Raw genomic sequence first — 22,886 nt, forward strand, 5'->3', positions numbered from 1 at the left:
ATTCTGCCCCCACCACCTGCATCTGGAGCCCCTCCACTGTCTCCAAAGGCCCTGGGAACCTGTGGCTTCTGACTTCTCTGTAGACCCTTGTGATCACCTGTCAGGATTCTGAGGCCTGGGGACCAGATGCAGGTGGCCAGGCATGGAGGGCTCCCCAGCCTCCAGTGTGAAGGGTCTGTCCCCTGTGGCTGAAGGAGGAGGTCCTGCCCTGGGACCTTTCACAGCACCCCTGGCGTCTTCTAGCCCTGGGATGCTGCTCCCGGAGCCCCTGCATTGTGTTCAGCATGTGTCCCTTAGGTCACTTGCTTGTCCTCCACGCAGCCTGGGACCCATATGCACACGTATCCATGTGTGTAGCAGCCTCAGACAGCATTCTGCTTAGTGCCTCCCACTCCAGGATCCATCCCCACTTGTCCTGGGGTATCCGGGTCCCTCTGCCCCACCCCAGCCCCATCGGCCTGGGCGTTGGGACTCTTGTGCAGGCAATGGTGCCTGTGTGGGAGTGGGTACCTCTCAGGGCCATCGTCATGGAGGTGGGGTGACCAGATTCTTAGGGTGATTCTTAGGATTCTTCCCCAAGAAGAGGGGAAGTGGGCTGACAGGTCTCTAACAGTAGAGAAGTCCCTCTGCCTGTTTGCAGTGGATGCTGAGCAGCCTGCTGGGCACCTGCCAGATGGCGTGAGCACCCTGGCATCTCCCTGGGGTGTGAAGGGCCTGCCCGCGAAGCCCACCACCTGCTGAGGCCCTGGGGCAAAGCCATACCTTTCCAGGCCTGGTTTGCAAATCTGTGAAGGGTGTCAGTACCCATGTGGCATCCCTGTGGCTCTAGCGGGGGTGGGACGGTGGGGGGCAGCTGCAGCTCTCTGCTGTGCTCCTCACACCCCCTTCTCCCCCCCGACAGTGATGAACGGCAGCAGCCACTCACCGACGGCCATCAATGGCACCCCATCCACGCCCAATGGCTTCAGCAATGGCCCAGCCACCTCATCCACAGCTTCGCTGTCCACACAGCACCTGCCCCCAGCCTGCGGGGCACGGCAGCTCAGCAAACTCAAGCGTTTCCTCACCACCCTGCAGCAGTTCGGCAGCGACATCTCCCCAGAGATCGGAGAGCGCGTGCGCACGCTGGTGCTGGGGCTTGTGGTGAGTCCAGGCAGCACAGCCAAGGAGGCCATGTGTCTGCTGAGCGAGGACGCGGTGACACTGGGCCATGCCCAACCTTCAGGCCTCCCGCCCTCCCCAGGCTGGACGGACGGGGCTTGGGCTGATGCGTAGTGATTTTCTCCTTTCAGAACTCCACGCTGACCATTGAGGAGTTTCATTCCAAGCTCCAGGAGGCTACCAACTTCCCACTCCGCCCATTCGTCATCCCCTTCCTGAAGGTAACGGCAAACCCTGCTCCCTCACACCGGGGCCTCCCCCAGGAGCCCTGAGTCCATTCCCTGCCAGCTCTGACCAGGCAGCATGCTCAGCCCACCTGGGACCCCAGGGGAACAGCTCTGACCAGTCAGGACCGATTCCTACTAGTTAAGGCTGTAAACTAGTTGCCAGACTGGATTAGTCAGCCACCTCACCCAGTGCTCTAAGACAGAACTCCCCAATCAGTCCTGTTATTTTTGGCCAAAGCGACTCGTCCACTGAACTGCTAGTTTTTGAGCACCTACCATGTGCCAGGCACTATGTGAGGCCTGGGGATATAGCTGTGAGCAAAGCAGACACAATCCCTCCTGGAGCCAATGGCCTGGTGGGAGAGGAGGCAGCTAACCAGGAATGGCTATAAATTCTGTGCCCAACCACAAGGAAGGGACAAATGATAAGGGCTGAGGAGGGGAGGGAGGGAGCCAGGTGGATAGCGGAGCACAGAGCCTTCCTTTTCCAGGCATGTGCAAAGGCCCTGAGGCAGGGGGTACCCACTGTGTTCGAGGGACAGCAAGGGGGCCGTGTGGCTGAAACAGGAGGAGAGGGACAGTGGGCAGATGGAGGGATAGATGGGTGGACAGACAGACAGTGGATGGGTGTGTGGATGGAAACGTGGATAGATGAATGGCAATCAGATGAAAAGAAGGTCATGTGGCCAAACATGGGAAGTAAACAATGCCCCAAGGCCTCTCAGTGGGAACAGCTGGTATTGGGGTAGCAGCAGCACCAGGGGCTTGTGAGCAATGCAGGTTCCTGGGCTCGGCCCAGGCCCACTGACTCAGCACCTGTCTGTTAACAAGCACAAGCACAGGTCTCGACCATGTTAGATCAGCATCTTCACTGTGGTGCTTTTCAGGGTCTTCATTTCCCCAAACAAAGGTCACACACATCTCAGAGGGGCCGAGATGAAATGCTTCCCAAATGTGTTTGACCCCATGACCCTTTGCTGCTGTGTACCTCCCAAGGTCAGTGTCAGGGGTCTCACTTGGGAGACGCCCACACTGACTGCTGCTGGACTCTCCTTGGGGCTCCCATGACCCGAGCCTGCGAGATGCTTCCAGCCTGGGCCTAGTCACTGCATGGCCAGGCCTGGTGGGGCTGCCTTCCAGAGGATCTTGAGGACAGACCAGACCAAACGCTCCCCGGTTTGAGCCCTGCCCCTGCCACTGAAACACCCTGGTGGCCTGGGTCAGGCTGGTTCACTCCTCTGTACTCAGTGTCTGCAACTGTAAAGTAGGAATCATTCTGAGGCTTTGGGAAGATGCACGTGAGGAATTGGGCACAGGCTCAATACATGTTGGTTATCCTCATCGGGGGAATTAAAAGTGTTCTGCAGACGAGGCATGCTTAGCAAAACTCTTCAAAGCTGCCCCTGCTGACCCCCAGCAGGCACCATTCCCAATGAACAGGCAGGGAAACTGAGGCCTTGAGGTCTTGCCCCACTGGTGGAGCGATGGCGCTGAGGCTGGAACCTGGATTTATCAGACTCCAACCCCACCCCCATCCCCCGCCCCTGGCCTTCATAGGCCATGCCGCAGACCAGCACCTTGTTCCCTGCAGTCTCTCACCAAGGGGACCCCATGTCGTGCCCCCACATCTGCTCCCTCCCTCCCTCCCTCCTTCCTGCCCTCCTGCCCACACCCCACTGTGCTCACACTCCTGAGGTGGTGACAAAGAGGCTGCTGGCATGGAGCAGGGTTTGGGCCCATCTGGCAGTCATTTGCAATTCATTAGGAGCCCTTCCCTTCTCTCTCCTCTTTTCAACTTACTGCTGACTCCACCGCTCCCCATCTTTGGGGACACAGTGCGCCTGCTTATTCTGTCGGATCAAATATTTACAGCAGATGTCCCGCCCGCCCGCATCAGCTGCCCTTGTTTATCCGAGAAGCAGAGGCAGGGCCAACATCTGAGTCCCCTGCTCACCCCAGCCAGGTCTGCAGCCCCCTGCCCACTACACGTCACACCCTAGCATCCTTCCAGATACACCCCAATGAGGCACCAGGCAGGACACGCCCAGCCTATCACTGCCTGCCCAGGTACCTCTCTGCCTCGGTTTCCCCTCTGTCCATAGTGGCTCTCACATGCTCTTAGGGCTTTCATGCCTCAATTGTTCTCCCAATAGGGCAAGGGGAATAGGGTAAGGGGCCTGCCCGCCATGCCTGGAGCCTGGGATCCCACCCAGGGCCCTGGGCCGTGGGACTGTCAAGGTCACAGAGTCCATTCCTCTCAGTGACGTGGAGCTCCTGGGGTGCAGCCAGTTCTGTTTCCAGGGTTTGTTGACGAGGCTCAGGCCTGGCCCCATGGTCCTGCCTGGGGAGCGGCCCCCACCACCTCGTTGCAGAAGCCCTGGCTGCTGTGAAATGCAGAGCTCTGTGGGGGAACCCAGCAGAAGTGCCCTCTACTCAGCCCACTGGGCCAACTCGGTTCCCCCTCTGTGACCTTTGCTAGCATGGTGCTGGCGTCTTCCTAAGGACTCACAGTGCACCAGGCGCGCTGTGTGGTCGGCAGCCACGCACTCTCACAGCAGCCCTTGGAGCTGTCCCACTGCGCAGAGGCAGGAACTGTGGCTGAGAGGGCAGCTTGGGCTAACCACCTGGCTCAAACCTCAGCTCCAGCGGTAGACTTCTGCAAAACTCCAGCCTCTGTCCTCTGCCCGATCACCGGGAAGTGACAACCCGCCTCACAGGGGTGGGAATGGATGTGTTCATTTGCACGAAGCTCACAGGAGCCTCTTATACCCAGGGCGGGAGGAGCGGGAGGAGCTTTTCCCAGTTCCAGTTGCAGATGAGGCAGAAGTCAGAGGCGTTAAAGTGACTTGCCCAAGATCACCCAGCAGAATAGAGTGGGCTGGCCACAGGGCCCACAGTCATGCAGGCTGAGTGGGCATTAGATGAAGTGCTTGGCGAAGCAGCAGAAACATCGTAAATCCTTGTTACGTGGGAAGCGTCAGCTCAACTAACACTGTGGTTGTTTCTGCAAACACCAATTTCCCTCTCTCCAGAGTGCCCATCTGTGAAGAGGGTAGTTCCGGTCTTTTCTGCATCATCAGAACCGTCAGATGGCAGAACTGTGATCCAGAGAGCTTTTTGAGACCAGTTTAGTCTGTTTAGCACAGAAGTGACAAGGCCTTCCTGGCATCCTGGGCCTTTGGGGACACAGTGGAGACTGCTGCCCCACGGGAATTTGTGAGACATGGCTCTCCACAGTCTCCACTCATTCCTTCTGGGCTGGGGTCCCTGTTCCCCCCACGCAGGGACCCTGGGTCCCCAGCACCCTCTTCTGAGCCCAACATTGTGCATAGCTGAGTGGTGGGGCTTTCCAGAAGCTGGGAGAGGCGGCCCCACCCGGCCAGCCTCCACCCGTGGTCCCGGCTCCCAGCTGGCTCCAGCCGGCCAGGAATCCAGATGTTTCTACCGCCCTAACAGCGCCCAGCCGGTGCCTGTGCTGTCCCCGCCCTGCTGGGCCAGCCGAGGGGACACAGCATGGGAGAGGAGGGGCCATCGAGGGAGAGGAGGATGTTTGGCGTCTGCAGACCTCCCGGGACCTCCTTTCCCAGCTCATGCTCCTAACGTGTTCGACAGATGGCGGGCTGGCCCCCATTCAGCTATCCAAATAGAAAAACAGGCCTGGCAGCAGGCGCTGCTGCACAAAACTGCATTGGCTGCTTGATCGGGTCCGGGTGGATGCGCTAATGAGTTCTGGGGAGGCAGAGGCAGGAGAGGGCTATGTGGCAGCTTTGAAAACGCCATGAGAAAGTTGGAGACTTGTATTTATTTACAAATACTTAGAACTCTGGCTCTCCCAAGCGGCCTGCCGCTGGGCCCCTATCCAGCCTTCCCCCCCCACCCCCCCACCCCACAGTGGCTCTCGGAAGGCTCTTTGGAAGGCGCGTGAGGAGCCCACTTGCCACCCAGCAGTGCCTTCTGGGAGGCCCTGGAACCAGGACAGGGCACAGGCAGGAGGGAATAGCCATTACACACAGTTGTTACAGGCAGGGTCTGCATTGGAATCCTATGCCCCACCCGATCCCACATAGCATTTCACCCCCTGTGCCCTAGAATCCTTACCAATAAATGTGAAGCCAAGTTGCAATGTCCATCCCCGATGGTTATAAGAACCATGGGTGGTACAGCCACAGGCGGTGACTTGTGTGACTGCTCAGAATGATGCAGACTACGCTAATGTGCGTAGTCTGAACTCCAAGCTTCATTCAAGGCCAGGCTGGGAACTTCCAGGAAGTGGGAGAGTAGGGGCTTCCCACCAGCACACATGGGGGTCTGGGGCAGACACACTGGAGTCCTGCTCCCTGCTCCATCTACAGTTAGCTGTGTGGGGGGCTGCCCACTTCCTCTCTTGGAAACTCAGTTTCCTCCTCCACACGGTTTACATGGGGTGCAGGCAAGGAATCCTCATCATGGTTCCCTCCTCACACTGCCCAGATGCCACCGTGGGAGGGAGCTCGGTAAAGTGGAAGAGGCCCAGCCTGGGAGACCAGGATCTGGGCTCGAGTCTCGAATCCCATTGCACCCCAAATCACTGTATGCCCTAGGGGGCATAGTCCTGCCTAGCCTGTCTTCCTGCCCTCATTCCCAGGTTATAGTGGAGGACCTTGAGATCCAGAGAGGTCGTGCAACTTGCCCAAAGTCACACAGCGAGGCTGGCCATCGGCCTCCCTGCCTGGCATCAGAGCGGAGCTGTACACCCTCGCTCATGCTCTGAACTCCATTAGCAGCAAATAGAAGCCCCCCTCTCTCCCCACCACAGGCAAACCTGCCCTTGCTTCAGCGGGAACTCCTGCACTGCGCCCGCCTGGCCAAGCAGACCCCTGCCCAGTACCTGGCCCAGCACGAGCAGCTCCTGCTGGATGCCAATGCCTCTTCCCCCATTGACTCCTCGGAGCTCCTGCTGGAAGTGAATGAGAACGGCAAGAGGAGGACACCTGACAGGTACCTCAGGGGCTTCCTATGGCTGGGGAGGGAGACAGTGGAGGGACCAGGTCCAGAGCTGCCTCTGGTACCACAGCTCAGCTGGCGCCCTCATTTTAGGGCTGAGAGCATTCAGGTCAATACTATCGCCTGTAGCTAGTGAGCAGGCTGGTAGAGCTCAGCCTAACCTGCAAGGCCACTGCACAGGCTGAATCTCCGAGAGGCTGCCTGTTGGGCTGTGGTGAGGCCTCCTGAGGACAAGAAAAGAAGCAGGAAGGAGTCTGTCTGGAGGAAATCCTATGGCTATTCCCTTTGTGCTAGACGTGCACTCTGATCATCCAGCAGCGTGAGGTCCCCAGGCACCTGGGCTGGCCCTCACTGCTGGGTGACAGAAACAGGTGCTGGTCCTGCTGCTAGGAGAGGGTGTCTCCCTCTCCCCATTCTCTCGACAGAAGCTCAGGCTTATTGACCACTGGGCCCCGGAGCCTCCACATGAGGGGTGGAGTCAAGGCTGGGCCCCCAGCGGACTGGTCTAATCACTCTGTCTCTGTCTCTCCCTTTCTCTGCCCACCACCTCTGTCTCCCTCTCACCCCTCCTGCTTGGACCTCTACCCATGGCTCCTGGTCCCGTGACCACTGGCTCCCTACCTGCTCTCTGGGCCAGGACCAAAGAGAATGGGTCAGACCGCGACCCAATGCACCCTGACCACCTCAGCAAACGACCATGCACCCTGAGCCCCGCCCAACGCTTCAGCCCCAGCAATGGGCTGCCCCACCCTACACCGCCTCCACACTACCGCCTGGAGGACATGGCCTTGGCCCACCATTCCCGGGACTCCTACCGCCACCCTGACCCACGGGAGCTGCGGGAGCGCCACCGACAACTCGGTGAGCAGTGTGCTGGGGGGCAGGGGCGGGGCGGGGGGACACATGTATGCATGTTGGCAGGAGTAGTCGTGTGCCTGTGGGGGGGAGGACATCTGAGAGCTATTGTGTACATGTGTCTGTCCGGGAAGGATGCAGAGGAAATGGGTGTAGAGAAAGGATTTGAGTGGGGAGCTGGCCCCAAGGCCCAGAGGGGAGCCCTACCCTGGCTGGGCTGCGCTGGGAAGCAGCTGAGAAAGAGCCATCTTTCCTGAACATCCATCTGGGGGGCAGGCAGCTTGACATGCCTACCCTGAGGGTTCAGGAGGGCCCCTCCCTCCCCAGGGACAGGGTTGTAGATGTGCCTGGTCCTGGGGCCTCCAGCTGGACAGAGGCAGGTACGGGCAGGTATGGGGTGTGGGGGACCTGGAGCCACTCAATTTGAGGGGCTCTGGCTGTCTGCCAGGCACACATCGTTCAGTCGCCTGCAGCTTCTGCACAAGTGTGTTCATCTCCTTATAGAGACAAGAAAGGGGAGGCTGATGAACTCTACAGTTAGGGCAGGGGAAGGGCAGTAAATTATGTCCTGGGCCCAGTTTCCACATGGTGGGGTGCTTACCACATACCACCAAGCAATTGGACACCAGAATAATGTTCTACAATCGAATTCAATTCTGACACTATCTACCTGGAGATGGCATCAGGGCCCACAGTTAAGGGCTCAGTCCTACAGGACTGCCTTCCCCCCTTCAGATGATAGTCACAAGTCCAGGTGTCACCTGTGCTTCTGACTGACCAACTATGAATCAGAGATTCCCCACAAACTCACCTGGGGTCCGATTAATTTGCTAGAATAGCTCCCAGAGCTCAGAGAAACATTTACTTACTAGGTTACCTGTTTATTATAAAAGGTTATAACCCAGGAACAGCCCGATGGAGGAGATGCATAGGGACAGATATGGGGAAAGGGTGTGAAGTTTCCATACCCACTCTGAGTGAGTCACTCTCTCCAAATCTCCATGTTCATCAACCCAGAAGCTCTCCAAACCCCATACTTTTGAGGTTTCATGAAGACTTCATTGCCTCGGCATGATTGGTTAAACCGTTGGCCGTTGGTAATTGAACCTCCAGCTCCTCTCCCCACCCTGGAGGTGAGGGCTGGGACTGAAACTTCCAACCCTTTACTCACGTGGTTGGTTCTCTGGGCAACCAGCCTCCATCCTGTTCCAAAGTCACCTCATTAACTTTAACAAAAGACACCTTTATTACTCTCTACACTTAGGAAATTCCAAGGGTTTGGGGAGCTGTGAGCCAGGAACCCTGGATGAAGACCATATATAAGAAATATATTTAGGTCATCGGAATGACCAAATGTTCATTTCCTATAAGTCGCAAAATCGCAGGTGGTATGCACAGGCCAGCCAGAAAGAGCCCATTTATGGGCAGGGTGGGTGGGCGAATTCTGGCATGTGGGGTCCCCAGGTCACAGGAGCTGCAGACCCTGCTGGCCCCAAGGCACTCCCGCAGGTGTGTCTGGGCACCGTGAGGGAAAGTGGGCACTCTCTAGGACTCATGAGCTCTCACTGAGCCCCACTGACCACACATGCCCATCCTACTCTTGGAGCCAGACAAAAAATGAACACCACATCCGTAAGAGCATGGTCACTGGGTGAGCCCTGCAGTGAGAGGAGATGAGGGAGGCCCCGGGAACGCTGGGCGTCGTGCTTCCCAGCCACTGAAGGGAGGAGTGGAGGTCTCACGGTGAGAGCAAGACCTTGGGACTGCCTGGTCCTTTTAGCTCCCACAACTCCCCCACAGTACACCCTTGGGTGGGTCACATGACCTCCGTGCCTCAGTTTCCCCCTCTGTCGGCTGGGTCTAACAGGAGTCGCACCCCTCAGGGTCGTGTGAGGATGGAGGAAGTTCACGCAGTGCACAGTGGGTGCTGTGAGACCCAGCTGTTATTAATAATAGTGGCAACAAGGCTGGGAGGCAGCACCCACCTCTTACTCGCATTATATCCATTACTCAGTTCTTGAAGGCAGTGGACCCTGATGTGTTCCGATATGTGTGTGACATATTGGCACGGTCACATCACAGATGAGGAGACTGAGGCCCAGAGAGCATAACTAACATGCCCAAAGTCTTCTAGCCACATCTGCCTGACTGCAAAGTGATGAACAGATCAGTCCCTCCCCCAGGGCCCCCCCACCCCCCAGTGTACCTAGAAACAGCCGCCCCTGAGACAGAGGCCCAGAGCACCAATGGGGGGCCGAGAGGCAGGGTCAGCAGAGGCCTCGCTCCCTACAAGGAGGCCTCCTTGCCCCCACCCTGCGGAAGCTTCCAGGGCCCGGGCCCAGGCAGCAGGTGACAGCGTCTGGCTCCCTGTGGTGGAGTCAGGCAGGTGCTATTCCCACCCGCTTCTGCTAATGCAAAAATAGACACCAGCTGTTGGGCAGATCTCAGCCACTATTTTGGTTGGGGCGTTGGCGCAGGCCGTGGTTCTGCAGGCAGCAGAGCAGGGTCGTGGACAGTGGACTGTGGCCACCACCTCCCACCCCTGCTGCAATCTGGGGAGGCATTTTGGGTTTCAGGGCCTAAAAGACCCTTAGGGGCTGAAAAAGGCTAAATAGAGAGACCACAACCCCAAAGCATCGATGGGCATTGGTCCCCCAGTGCAAGCAGGGGCACCCAAACCAGCAGCAGTGAGAGCATTCCGTGGGTCAAAAACCACAGGAGCCCTGGTGGGAACAGACGCTGCTGCACTTGTGCTTATTTCACAGCTCACGGTGGTTTTGTTTCTGATTGGGTGGAGGACACCCCATTGCACCCGCCAGTGGTGGAGGGCACAGCTCTGCTCAGGCTGACCTTGGGCAAACATTTCCCCTTAAGCAGTCTCAGTTCCCTCATCTATAAATTGGGAATGATAGCAGACCCTCCCTTGGAGGTCAACACAGGGATGCAAGGGATAAAGCACTTGGCACAGAGCCTGTTTGCATTCGGGCTCTCTCCACCAACGTGCCTTCTTAAAAGTCATCTCACACCCCCAGAGGTAGGCAGGGTAGGGAAACTGAAGCCTGGAGAGGTGAGATGGGGGTCCCAGGTCCCATGGGGAATAGTGTCAAGACTGCTGGTTTCCCCAACACCCCCTGTCTCCCAGAAGACCACACTTGAACCAGCTCACTGGAGACCTAGCAGATAAGCTGGAACACTTGCCGGGCTAAGAGCTTAGCCCAGTGGACACTGAGGAGAACGGGATATGCCAGCCCTGCCTGTGTACTGACACAGCCTGTTGGAGGATTGGGACCAAGAATAAACAAGGAAGCACCTACCATTACTAAACAACTAGAGATACACGGGGTTCAAGAAATTCTAAGGGCCCAGTTCTGAGAAGGAGGGGGCCTGTGACTCGGGCTTTGACAGATACACAGGAGTCCAGAGGGCTAAGGAAGTGGTAAAGCTTGGGCTGGAGCTAGGCAGTCACATGGAGGCCCTGAGGGCTTCTGAGCAGTGGTGAGGCTCCAGAAGTGCAGTCTGAGGCAAGCTCAGTTGGCAGCAGGGGCCAGACAGAGTGAGAGCAACAGGATTTGGAGACAGGGATGTGGGGGAAGGATGACCAAAGCCAGAGCAAGGGATGGGGACAAGGGCATCTTCCTCCCGAGCCTTGACTAGAGGCCAGGCCTGTTCCTGACACTTGTAGGGCAGTGGGCAGAGGGTCAGTACCCAGGGTCCCCTTCTTTACCCTCTCTGTCTTACCTGGGTGGGCACAGCCTGTGGAGGGGCATGGGGAGTATGGGGCAGGGTTTGGGGGAGTGAGGGGTGGAGTATGAGCATCCACTCCCCTCCTGCAGCGGTCCACGGGTCTCGGCCAGAGGAAGTGATTGACCACAGGCTTACAGAGCGAGAATGGGCTGAGGAATGGAAGCACCTCAACAACGTGAGTGTCCAGGCCAGGGACACGGGCGCCATGGCAACCTGTGGGGCTGCAGGGGCAGAGCTCACGTGGGCTCCCCTTTGCTCTGTGCCCACCCTGGGGGGCATGGGGCGGGGCCTGGGGGAGGCACCATCTCAGACCGCCTTCCACTTCTGATCAGCCCCTTAGAACCTTCCCTTCTCTGCCCCTGCAGAGAGTCTCCCAGGGGAAGGTCACTTGGCATGGGGATGGGACCCCTTCAATACCGTTTCCAGGGTCATCCTCACCCCTGCTCCCTTTTTGGGAGGAAGCCTAGGCAGAAGGTGTGGTGTCGTCTTCAGGGTGGTGATGGCCGGGTGTGCTCTGCGGGACAGACCGTACCTCGAGGTTTAAAAGGAGGTCCCTGAGCCCCCTGCATTCAAACGAGGTGCCCTCAATGCTGGGGGTTCTGGGGAGAGACCAGTGGGCCATCTCCAGCCCCACCTCAGCTGTTCAGGGATCTTTCCAAGCAGTAGAGCTTGGTTTTCATACCCCTGCCTTGAGTCCCCCAGGGCCGGCCCTCTTGGACAGCAGGCTGGCCAAGGCCCAGAAGTGTGGGACAAGGGCCTCCCCAGCCCCACACTCAGGCTGCCCGACCACTCACTGGCAGCTCCTGAACTGTATCATGGACATGGCTGAGAAGACACGGCGGTCGCTCACGGTGCTGCGCCGGTGCCAGGAGGCTGACCGGGAGGAGCTCAACCACTGGGTCAGGCGCTACAGCGACGCTGAGGACACCAAGAAGGGCCCCGCGCCCACCCCCACCCGACCTCTCAGCAGCTCTGCGGGCACAGAGGGGTCTCAGCTAGGTGCGTACTGGCTGGGGAAGGGGCAGTGGGAGTAACGCAGGGAGTCACACAGGGGTAGTGCAGGGAGCCTGTGGGGCACATGAAGCTGGGATACAGGACGGAGCCAGTGCCCATGAGAGCAGACCCCTTATAGAGGCGCTGCAATAAAATAGCACCCAAAACAGTTTCACTTGAAAAAGAGGTGCCTTTTTTGCTCTGCGCAAAGATACCACCTGACCCACTAGGAAGCCCAGACTCACAGTTCTGGTGGGCCAGGGGCTCAGAGCTGGGGGGACCCGATGCTTTCTACTCATCCCCTGGATGATGACCGTGGAAACCAAAAGAGGCTCAGGCTGGGCCCAGCTCCCAGCTGAGTCCAAGGTCTTCAGCTCCAGAGCCTTCCCCTTCCTGATGCTGCCCTGCCCTCATCCCAGAAATGATACAACGTTTCCACCTATGGGTTTCTTGGGACCCCCACCAAGAGCATACTCATGCCATGGTCCAGTGGCCCAGCGGAATGTGACCCCGTCCTGTGTGTGACGCTAGTCCTTGTGTTTCAGACGTGCACCGGGAGTTCATGCCTAGGACCCTCTCCAGCTACATGCCCGAGGAGATCTGGAGGAAAGCTGGTGAGTGAGGGTGGTGGGAGACGGAGCTGGGGGCTGGGACTCAGACCCTCCTGCCCTGTCTGTCTGCAAGGAGCTTCCGTCTGGTGGATTGCTTAGCTGGGCCCCTGGCTCAGGGCAAAGCTCACAGAGCTTCGCAGACGGGGCTCCCAGCAGGGTTACAGTGCTTTCAGTATCCAGGGTAGGACGACTGCCACCCAGCACCTCCTGGGGAATAGCACCGTGCCTCAGCAGAGCAAGCAGGGCCTCAGGCCCAGCATGCACACGCATGTGCCCAGACATACACATACATGAGAAGGGCACTTAGAGCTGGAGTTCGTGTGGCCTTCTCGGCATAGCGTTGAACACGGCAACAGGGGACTGCTGTGGGGGACATTTATTGCATCGTGGGAACAGACTTTAGGGATGGGCTGGGCAAAAGCCAGAGCCAGGGGGCAGCGAGAGAGACAGGCAGGAGCTCAGAAGGGGTGGTGGCAGTGCAGAAAAGAGGTAAGATCCCAGGTGTCTTTGGCTTTGCGGATGGATTCAGTGTGAAGGGAGAGTTAGAGGGAGGCCATCTCAGGAATTTGAAAGCACAGAGAAGGGAGGGTCCCAGCCCATAGCTGGAGGCTGAGGGGCCACAGACAGTCAGCAGCTGCTTAGAGCGAGGCAGGGGGCAGGCCTAGACAGGAGGACAGGGACCCTTATTTCCCTGGGCCTGTCCCCTTTGCCTCTCTCTGGCCTGTGGCAGGGCCTTATGCGACCTTTGGTGCCAACCATGTGGAGCTCAGGCAGTTGACGTGGGGGCAGGCGGCTGCAGCTGGCACTGCCAGCACACAGTGTGCAAACACTGCATGGGAGGCCGAGGTCTGTCTCAGCCTCTTCAATGGGAGCCCTGCGGAAACCCAGCCCAGCCTCCCTCACACAATGCTGCAAGGACGGCACTGCCAGGTAAACTGAAGCAGGTCTGAAAGGCCATTGGGGGTGGTTTAGTGGGGGCTGGGGGCCATGATGTGTCCAGTGTTGGAGGGTGCAATGTAATCTCAGCAGATGCTCTGGCCACAGCAAGAACAGTGGGTACTCTGAATCCTCAGACGTGAGTGGGCAGAGGTATTGAGTGTGGAGGACATAATAGAGGGCTTTGGGGGGAAATAACAATGCAGAGCCCTAACCCAGGCATTCTGGACTGATTCTGGATGGGCCGCAGGGGAAGACAGACAGTCGTTGGGGCAAAACAGTACAGCTGTGGTTCTCAAAGTGGGTGCCAAGTCCAGCAGCATTACTTGGAACTTGTCAGCAATGCAGATTCTCAGGCCCTCTCCAGGCCTCCTGAATGAGAATCTGGGGGTGGGCCTGACCCCTACCCTTTCAAGGTGCCACAGCACGCTAGCGTTTGAGAACCCTGCAGGAGAGGGTGAGTTTGGAGATCTCCCCTATGACTATGTTTGCACACAAGTGCGGGGATGCACATGGTCCTTTATACGCAAGCCATGGACAGGGAGGCCTGGGAGACCCATCTAGTCTGGCCCATGTGACCACAGCCGAGTGTCCTTTCCAGAGGAGGCGGTGAATGAGGTGAAGCGGCAGGCGATGTCTGAGCTGCAGAAAGCCGTGTCGGATGCCGAGCGGAAGGCCCACGAGCTCATCAGCACGGAGCGCGCCAAGATGGAGCGGGCCCTGGCTGAGGCCAGACGGCAGGCCTCAGAGGATGCCCTCACCGTCATCAACCAGCAGGAGGACTCCAGTGAGGTAGGTGTCCGCCCCGCAGCCCACACCACCTCCAGGTCCTGAGCCCCTCTGCCTCCTCCCAGCTCTGACCTTGGCAGCCTTGTGAACTCTCTTGACCCCACACGGACTGGTGAGGCAGGGCCTGTGGATGTCCCCATTGTACAGATGTGGAAACTGAGGGCTCCGAAGGGGAGGAGGCTTGCCCCAGTCACTCCCTAGGAAGTGGGGCGGGGGGCATTATTCACACCCAGGCTGGCAGATGCCAAAGCTTGGGCTGTCTCTAACCTGTGAAAGCTGGCAGCAGGAGGAGGATATGAAGAGCCCAGGTGACATTTAAAGCACCCCCTCGGCTCCTGGTACATGCACACAATTGGGAAGAATGTGACATTGTTTTCATGCTGATGCTTGGGGCATTTCAAGCTGTGGACGTGTGTAGGAAGGAGGGTGAGGGTGTCAGGCAGAGCTCGCTAGCAGTAATGTCTGAGCAGTTCTGGAGGAAGTGAGCCAGCATACAGGCATCAGGGGAGCAGTGCCATCCCAGGAGGAACAGCAGGGACAAAGGCTGGGTGGGGGCGGGGCATGCCTGGCAGTCGACTGAGAAAGCCAGTGTGGTCCAGCACAGTGAGCGGGGGCAGCAGGAGATGTTGGGGTCCTAGAGGCCTTAGAGGCTAATGGGCACCTAGGCCCTTCTCCAGGGCAGGTTTGGGCTTTCCTGTCCTACAGCCTGGGGCCTTCACCAGTGTCCCTGCTCACATGGCCAGCTGGGTTAGGCTAGTTCCATAGAAAGGGAGCAGAGGCCCCATGGTAGGGGAAGGCCTGCCATACACCCCAGGTCAGAGCGTGGCAGTCTTTATTCTGCCGGGGCCCCCACATTCTCTATTGGAGCCCTGGTGAGTCAGGAGGGCTTCTTGGCAGAGAGGGAAGGGGCTGTGGCTCCTTGCCCTGCTGAGGACCCTGTGGTCCTATAAGCCCCACCCCGCATGAATCTATCTGGGGTGGGATAGAGTTGTGCAACACAGTAGTGCGAGCCCATCCTCCCAAAATATCCCAGCCGAAGGGCTGTGTCCACCGAGCGTCCCCCCACAGGCTGTAACACTTTCAGGTCTTTCTGTCTTACTTGAAGCCCTGGCTGGGTCTGAGCTGGTTTATTTAGAGTATACACTTCCCATTCTGCAGCTGGCCTGGGTACTTTGGGGATTTGGGGTGGCCCAGCCCTGAACCACCCCGACCTTCTCCTCCCCCCCACCCCAATCCAGAGCTGCTGGAACTGTGGGCGCAAGGCGAGCGAGACATGCAGCGGCTGCAACGCAGCGCGCTACTGCGGCTCCTTCTGCCAGCACAAGGACTGGGAAAAGCACCACCACGTGTGCGGCCAGAGCCTGCAGGGCTCCACGGCCGTGGTGGCCGACCCGGTGCCTGGACAGCCCGATGCCACTGCCAGCCTGGGCTCCTGCCTGCCCACGGGAGCCGCCAGCCCCAGTGAAGCTGGCTCCACGGGGCCCTCACGCCCCGGCTCCCCTGGCCCACTGGATGCCGCACCCCGCTGACCCCTCCCAGACCCTCTGCTCAGCCCACGGACACGCATCTACCGACCCCGCTAGGCCCCAGCCACCGGACACTGCGCCCGGCCCTGGGAGCCCAACCATTGGAGTCACTGCTGCTACTGCTTCTCTCCAAAAGAAAACACAAAACCAACAAAAACTGCATTCAACGCAACTTCCTCAGCTACCTGACGATCTCACGCAACAACCTCTTCAAGCATCCTCAGAACCTCCCACCGAGCTTTAGACAACGGAGAGGACGCTGGCCGCTGGCCTGAGCACCACCGGCTGGTCCACTGCCCTTCCTTCTCTCTCTCTCTCTCTCTCTCTCTCTCTCTCTCTCTCTCTCTCTCTCTGTCTCTGTCTCTCTCTCTGTCTCTGTCTCTCCCTCTCTCTCTTTTTCTCCCTCTCTCTTTTCTTCTCCCTCTCCCTCTCCTTTCTTCTGTCTTTATGACTTTTACACACTTTCTCTTTAATGAAAAAAACTAATTGTTTGGTGGCTTATATTTTCAGTGAAGAATTTTGGGAGGTTTTATGGCAAAAAGAGCTATTCAGAAATGGACAAAGAAAACTATGGGTTTTTGTTCCCCTTCCTCATTAAAAAGGGAGAAAGAAAACTGTTATTTTATAGCCGGAGATCTGAGCCGCTGTGTCACAGAAACTACCCCAAGGGTATGTGGCCGATTGGGTAAAGACGGTAAGAAAGACTTCAGTTTCTGACCCAAGAAGCATTTTTTGGTTTCAGATTTTTTTTCCCTTTAATGTCAAACTCTTTGGCTTTAAGTAGAAATCCAAAAAGGTTTTTTTTTTTTTTTTTTTTTTTTTTTTAAATAAAGGAAACATACCTGTAAACTACCTTGCCAGCTAGCCAGCCAAGGACGCCGCACACACCTCTGTTCCAAAGGAAATCCAAAAAGCAAACACGAAAAGTCAAAATCCAAAATTTGTTTGTCACTGCCAAAGTATTTTTTTCACTGTTTTCCTCCACTCTTGGGTTTGTTCAGATGTCGGTCTTTCCTTTTGATTCTGTTTTTGGAGTTTGGGATATTGGGGTTTGAAGGGTTTTGCCCAACAGAAAGCAACTTTTGTTTCTTTTCGACGAGATGGCAGCGCCTTCACTGGGCACAGAGTGGTGGGCGATGCAGCCCTCAGCATCCCACCTGCCGTGTACGTGAGAGTGTCTGCGTGTGCGCACGGGGCATGCCCAGCCGTGTGGTAAGCGTGTGCAGAAGATAACTCCGTCTGTCCTCACGCCCTCTGTGAATTTTCATCACATTTCATTTCTTCCACTTGTGAAAAAAAAGTGCTAACATGTCCTTCCCAGAGAGAGCATAATTCCGAAACAAAACTGTGACAATCTTTCGGGTTGATTCTTGAGTGCTTCTCAAAGCACAAGGAGACAGCAACTGCGCCTTTAATGACTGCTTCTCCGTTTTTCCTCCTCTACCTCTTCTCCCCCTCCTCACTGCCCCCTGCCCAACTCGTCTTTGCCCCATCACCACCCACCCCCAGTGTTCCTTGCACCTACTCTCCTTCACACTTTTGCAGAAAAAGAAAAAAGAAAAAAAAAGAAAAAACTACAAACAAGAACAGTCTGCCCTCACCACACCTTTTGGAGATGTGGTCAGCTGTGGATAACCCTGCGTTTCTGTCCAGCTGATCCTCAGGGGGGAGGTCCCCCCACTCTAGCTCTGTACCCCCACCCCTCTCAACTCCCCCAGCGATCTCAAGGAGGAAATAAAGGAGTAAGGAAATTCTCACCTGTACTCAATGGAAGAACAAACGGCAGATATGGTCCATGATTTGGCATTTTCTTGCATCGCTGTGAGAAGTTCCCAGGACTGGAGTGCAATATGGGCAATGACCAGCTACTGAAACCGGGGTTCCCGGGGCACCCCGCCGAGAGGCAAGAAGTCAATAGTGTACGTTAATGTGAATGTATATAGTCCTTGCAGAGGTCCAAATAATGATATTCATGATGATAATAAAGAAGAAATGTTTGCCAAATAAAAAAAAAATAAGAGAAACTGCAAAAGTATGTAAAGTTTAGGAAATCGATTTTCAAAGAAATCTGAACTGTGGTCCTACGGGGAGCAATGGGTTTGTTTGCTGTTATTTTTTTCAGAGTTGTAAGAATTCATTCTTTGAGTATTGAAAGGAAGGATCCCATCTGGTTGACACAGACCAGGTGCCATCCCGAACCACGCCTGACAGTGGAAACCTAATTCTGAAAGTCGAGATAGATCTATTTTATCCTCCTGAAAATTCCCTGTTTCAGCCACCTTCTCCGTTGCCCAGTGCTGTGGGTCCATCAGCCTCTCAGAGGTTTACTTTTGTGGGTTTCAGAAAAGCAAGGACCAGTTTGGGATTTGGGCTGTCGAGACAGCGGACGCCTGCCTGTCGTGTTTCCAGCCTGCTGTCTTCCTCTGTTGCAAGCGTTGAACCTATTAAAACGGCGGTTTTGGATGTGCAGTGAAATGGGCCTGCCTCCCCTTTGGACTCTTCCCACAAGGTTGTGCTGGTGAACGGGGGTGTCTGGAGAGCATCTACCCTGGGTACGCTGAGGGTTTGGGGGAGGAGGGCTAAAGCCTCTGATCACTCACGTCCCTGCTGTCAGGACTTGGGGCTGAGGCCGATGGTCTGAAGTGAGTCGTGGAGGAAACCCTCACCTGAAGACCCGCGGGTTTGTCTTGCCAGCCTCTGTTTCCCTTCCCCTCTCCTGGTTCCCCTTTGGGGACAAGCAAGTACGCCAGGGACACTAGCATGTTGGCCTGCTGGCAGCATCCAGGCCAGACCAACCTCCAGGAAAGGACTATAGGCTGAGGGTCTGAGGTGGGGCAGCCCTTCCCACCCCGGCTGTTGAGAAGATGGCACCCTCAAGCCAACTATAAAAGTCTTCCCAGCATGGTTCCCACATCCAGATCCCATACACCAAGAAGCCACCACTAGTGGGAGCTGCAGAAACCTGGCATGAGGGGCTAGCTACAGGCCCATGGACAGAGCCCCCACTGGCTGAGAGCATCCTCGGGGTGAAGGGATGGCAGCAAGGTGGGGTGGGGGGTTGCAATGAGGAAGCCAGATCCAGAGTCTGGTGAGGGCTGCATCAGCCAGAGCAGGCAGCTCCTCTGGCCCAGGGAGGCCTGAGAAAGGTGCTGGAGCTCCTTCCATGCTTTGGGAGCTGGTATTTCTGTCAATCACTGCTCAGGCCCCATTTGGCTAATGACCTCACAGCAGAACCAAACAGAATCAATAGCTTTGGGGGGGCAGGGGGTGCGAGCAGAGCTTTTGCTTTGGGAGCTGAACTGGTGTTGCTAAATATGAGTGTCTGTGTAGCACGCGTATCTGTACCTGAAGCGCCTGCCTTTCTTGTGCAAAGAGGGGCTCCAGCCTCCTACCGTCTGCTCAGAGGCCGTCCTGCCCTGGTTCCTCCTGAGCTTACACACCATTGACCACCAGTTCGCGTGTGAGGGTCTCCTCTCCACAGGCCACAGCCAAAATCAAAGATGCAGGTGGCCCAAAAGCTCTGTGAGATGTGGCTGCTCTCAGAGCCTCCCTCCCCCAAATCAAACCAAAACAGCAGCTTTACCTCTCCCGTTCTGAGGCCAAAACTATGACAGGAAGGCAGCAGCCAGAGTCCAAAGCCCACAGGTGGGGACAGCAGGATAAGTGCTGGCACCCAGGCCCCTCTCTTTCACTCCCATGTGGAAAGCATCGACCTTTCCCACTCCCTCCTCTCATCTCCTTGTTTCCCAGCCTGGACCCAGGCTGGCCTTTCTCTTAGGATGTGTCACCATCCCCAGGTGGTGTCTAGGGGGTATTCTGCTGGCAAAGACCAGTGCCTCCCATTCCATGGGTGAACAGGCTGACACACCTCAGACTCCATCCGAATAGAGAGGGTCCCCATCCACATGGCTCACCAGAACACAAAGAAGCCTTGGGTTACCAGGTGCAAAGAGAAGAGCTAGAGAAAGCCTCTGGGGTCCAGCAGGGTAAGGGCTATAGGATAAGGGGAGCCGACCTCCAGGAAGGGGCAGGGGACTGCCCTTCGCTGTGGGCTGGGCAGGTGGGGTCGTTCATCAGAGCCCCAAGAGGTTCAGTGGCAGAGGGAGATAAACGGGACAGGGGTAAGGGGTGTTGTTTTCGGTTTCATCCCAATGACATGAAAAGGGATTGGCTCAGGCCCTAACTTTCTTCCTGTTTGCCAATTTTTCCAAATATGTCCTCAAAATGACACCAAAGCCTTGTCTCTGTCATATACCCATCTTGCCTGTCCCAGCCCACTCTAGTTAGCAGGTCCAGCCATCATTCTGCCCATCCCCTCAACCCACCTACAATTATTTATTGATTCATTTCTTTCTTCAGTTCATCCTTCTGCCCAATCCAGTCATCTGTCTGCCTATCCATTCACCCACCCACTCATTCACCCACTGACTCACCCATCCATCCATCCATCATCCATCACTCTACCCCAACTATCACTTGATCCCACACTCCCCTATTCATCCTGTTACCTTTTATCCATCCACCTGTCTCTCTACCACCCACCCCTGTACACACCATACGTGTGTGTATCAATCCATCCTCCAATCTAACCCACACAACCATGCCTCAGCCCATCCACCCAACCATCTCTCCACCTACTGAACACAGAGTAACACCACCAACCCCCTCAGTATTCCAAAGCTGCCTCTGCACTTTGGATCTTCCCATGACCTTGGCTGCCCTAAAGGAATCTGCCTGTGGGCTCGGCCACCCCCCTCCCAGTGCCCCAGCCATTGGTCCAGGCCTGCTCTAGAGACAGATAAGGTTCTGCTGCAGGCTTTATGTACATATTATACCAATGTCCTAGCAACAGCTCCGGCCAGTCTGGGACCACCTGGCAAGTGCGGTGGCCGTGGGCCAGAAGTGTGAGTTGGGAGGTGGCCCACACACCTACTCAGGGCCCTGTGGCCAGAGCCACCAGTCAGGGTGAGCACATTCCCTAGCAAAACCCTGATATTGTGGGGCAGGGCTGCCTTCTCCTCTCCTTGTCTCCAGGGGTCACTGCTGGGAGGAAGTGTCCCCAGGGAAAGAGGGGGAGGGGAAGAAAGAACCCAATGTTGGCCTCTCAGACACCAAGCCCCTGTTCCCCCAGGATGCTCATGGTTACGCTGCCTCACTCCCATTCTCATATTCCATCCTGGGTTCTGGACAACTGGAAATTCGCCCTGGAGAGTTCTGGATGATGCAGGACTAGGCCATTCCCAGGCTGAATTGGGCTTATGGTGGTGGGTATTCCTAGGACCCTAGAGGCTTTCCCTAGCCCCAATGGCCCATTTCCCTGGGCCTCCAGGCTCTCTCACCACACAGAGCATTTTCCAAAACTGGGGCTGGAATCAAGGCCCCGGATTACAGCCCTGCTGGCAGGAGAGGAGGAAGACAAGGAAAGCAGAGTAGGTATAGGAGCTGGACCTTGGGGATCCATCTTCTCCCTGGACACCTCATAGATAAGGCCTGGGGGAACTGGGTGTCTGTGACAGCAACCTGTACTGGTCCCTCAAAGTTCCAGAAAACTCCACCTTGCATGCTTCTGTTCCTTTTGTTTCAATTCATCCGGCCCCTAGAGTGCCACCCCAAAGACCCCTTGTAGCAGTAATGCAATGTTGGAACTCAAACTGGATCCTGATTTTTAAATGTTAGAATGAAGGCATTGGGCGCCATTGTTTCCAATCCGGACAAGGGGGCCAGTCATGCCGGCCATTGGCTCACCCACTGTGTCCTCAGGCCGAGGGGGTCGGGCTGTGGGAACAGAGCCCAGACACAGCCTCGCACAACCTCATGGGGAACACATTGATTTTCCACTTTGTCTTTCTTCCTTTTTTTTTTTTTTTTTTTAATTCCCCTGAAGGAGTTGGACCTTGAGTGTTCGGTCGTTTTCCTGTAACGGGTTTTCCTCGAAGCTGTGTAGGATCCATGGCATGCTGTCCCCGTCGTGTGTCCTCTGATGTACTCTGTTTGACCTAAATGCTGTAAGACGTTACAGTTCAGGTCACCAGTTACCTCTGTGTCGTGTAATAAAACCAACGTTTGCCATCACGGCTCTGCCTCTCCTTGGGGTCCAGGCAACTCCAGCTGAGCCCCGTTTCACACACTGATTCACCAAATATGTACTGGGGGCTTTCTCAATTCCAGGCAAGAAAAACAGGGCCCTGCCCCAAGGGGGTGAACAGCCATGTGACATACGTTGGCGTGTGACTGGGACGTGGGCAGATGACCGCCTGTTCAGTCCACCCACAGCTTCTTATGTTCTTGCCAAGTGGGGTCAACTTGCAAAGGTTGTGCCCTCAAGGTGATCTGGACAACCTTGGACCCCAGATGGCACTCATGGACTCCAAGCCCCACTGCCTCTGGCAGTGCTAGGCACCTCCCACAAGACCCTGAGGGTGGACATGGGACCTCAGGGTGCACACCAAGGGAAGGGACACCTTGGCCCGAAGTCGCCAGGATATTCGCCATGGTGTCCCTGCTCCCAGAGCAGGTCCCGTCCAGGGTTGGGTGCCCAGGACTCAGAGCTCCTGGTTTGCTGGTGGCCCCTGGGGGAGGGGTGTTATTAATACTCAGGCCCAGGCTTGGAACATGGTGTATTTTGAAAGGCGTCATTGGAAAGGCCAGTGTGGGGGCGAGGCTGTCCCCATGCCAGGCGGCTGGCGGGAGCCCCAGCTGGGCCTGGTGTGTCAGCAATCTCGGCACAGAGTGGGATGACAACGTTTTTCCATTGCAGAAGTCTGAGCTCAGAGGGAGGCTGCCGGAGGCCGGGCCTGAGTCCAGCGGCTCTCAACTTAGTGCCCTGCCTCCCACATGGAAGTAGAGGGAAGGGCCCAGGCCCAGAGACCCTCCGTGGGGCCTCAGAACCACAGTAGGGAGCGTACCAACCGCCTTGTGTTGGGGGAAAAAGACAGACTGTGGCTGCACTTCCATCCTTGTCCAGCCAGCCTGGGACCAAGGCCTTGTTCTCAGTGCAGACATGGACGCTGCCCTGAAGGCACTCTGGCCTGCCAGGGGAGACCTGGGGATGTATAATTTAC

General features: G+C 56.6%; 1 protein-coding gene across 4 annotated transcripts in view; it reads left to right on the plus strand.

Moving 5' to 3' along the window:
• CBFA2T3 (CBFA2/RUNX1 partner transcriptional co-repressor 3) overlaps positions 1-21,897 on the plus strand; it is a 95,670-nt gene extending 73,773 nt beyond the window's left edge. For all 4 annotated transcript variants that reach the window (XM_019742676.3, XM_019742677.3, XM_019742678.3 and 1 more), the window contains 9 exons: positions 902-1,143; positions 1,293-1,382; positions 6,184-6,365; positions 7,009-7,232; positions 11,060-11,145; positions 11,771-11,969; positions 12,509-12,577; positions 14,112-14,302; positions 15,538-21,897. In XM_019742676.3, coding sequence (XP_019598235.2) covers positions 902-1,143; positions 1,293-1,382; positions 6,184-6,365; positions 7,009-7,232; positions 11,060-11,145; positions 11,771-11,969; positions 12,509-12,577; positions 14,112-14,302; positions 15,538-15,828 — 1,574 coding nt within the window. In that variant the 3' untranslated portion in view covers positions 15,829-21,897. The remainder of the gene's footprint in view (positions 1-901; positions 1,144-1,292; positions 1,383-6,183; positions 6,366-7,008; positions 7,233-11,059; positions 11,146-11,770; positions 11,970-12,508; positions 12,578-14,111; positions 14,303-15,537) is intronic.
• The last annotated feature ends 989 nt before the right edge of the window (positions 21,898-22,886 follow it).

Source organism: Rhinolophus sinicus, chromosome 8, assembly GCF_057876585.1.
Source record: "Rhinolophus sinicus isolate RSI-liver-muscle chromosome 8, RSI-T2T, whole genome shotgun sequence".
Lineage (NCBI taxonomy): Eukaryota > Metazoa > Chordata > Mammalia > Chiroptera > Rhinolophidae > Rhinolophus > Rhinolophus sinicus.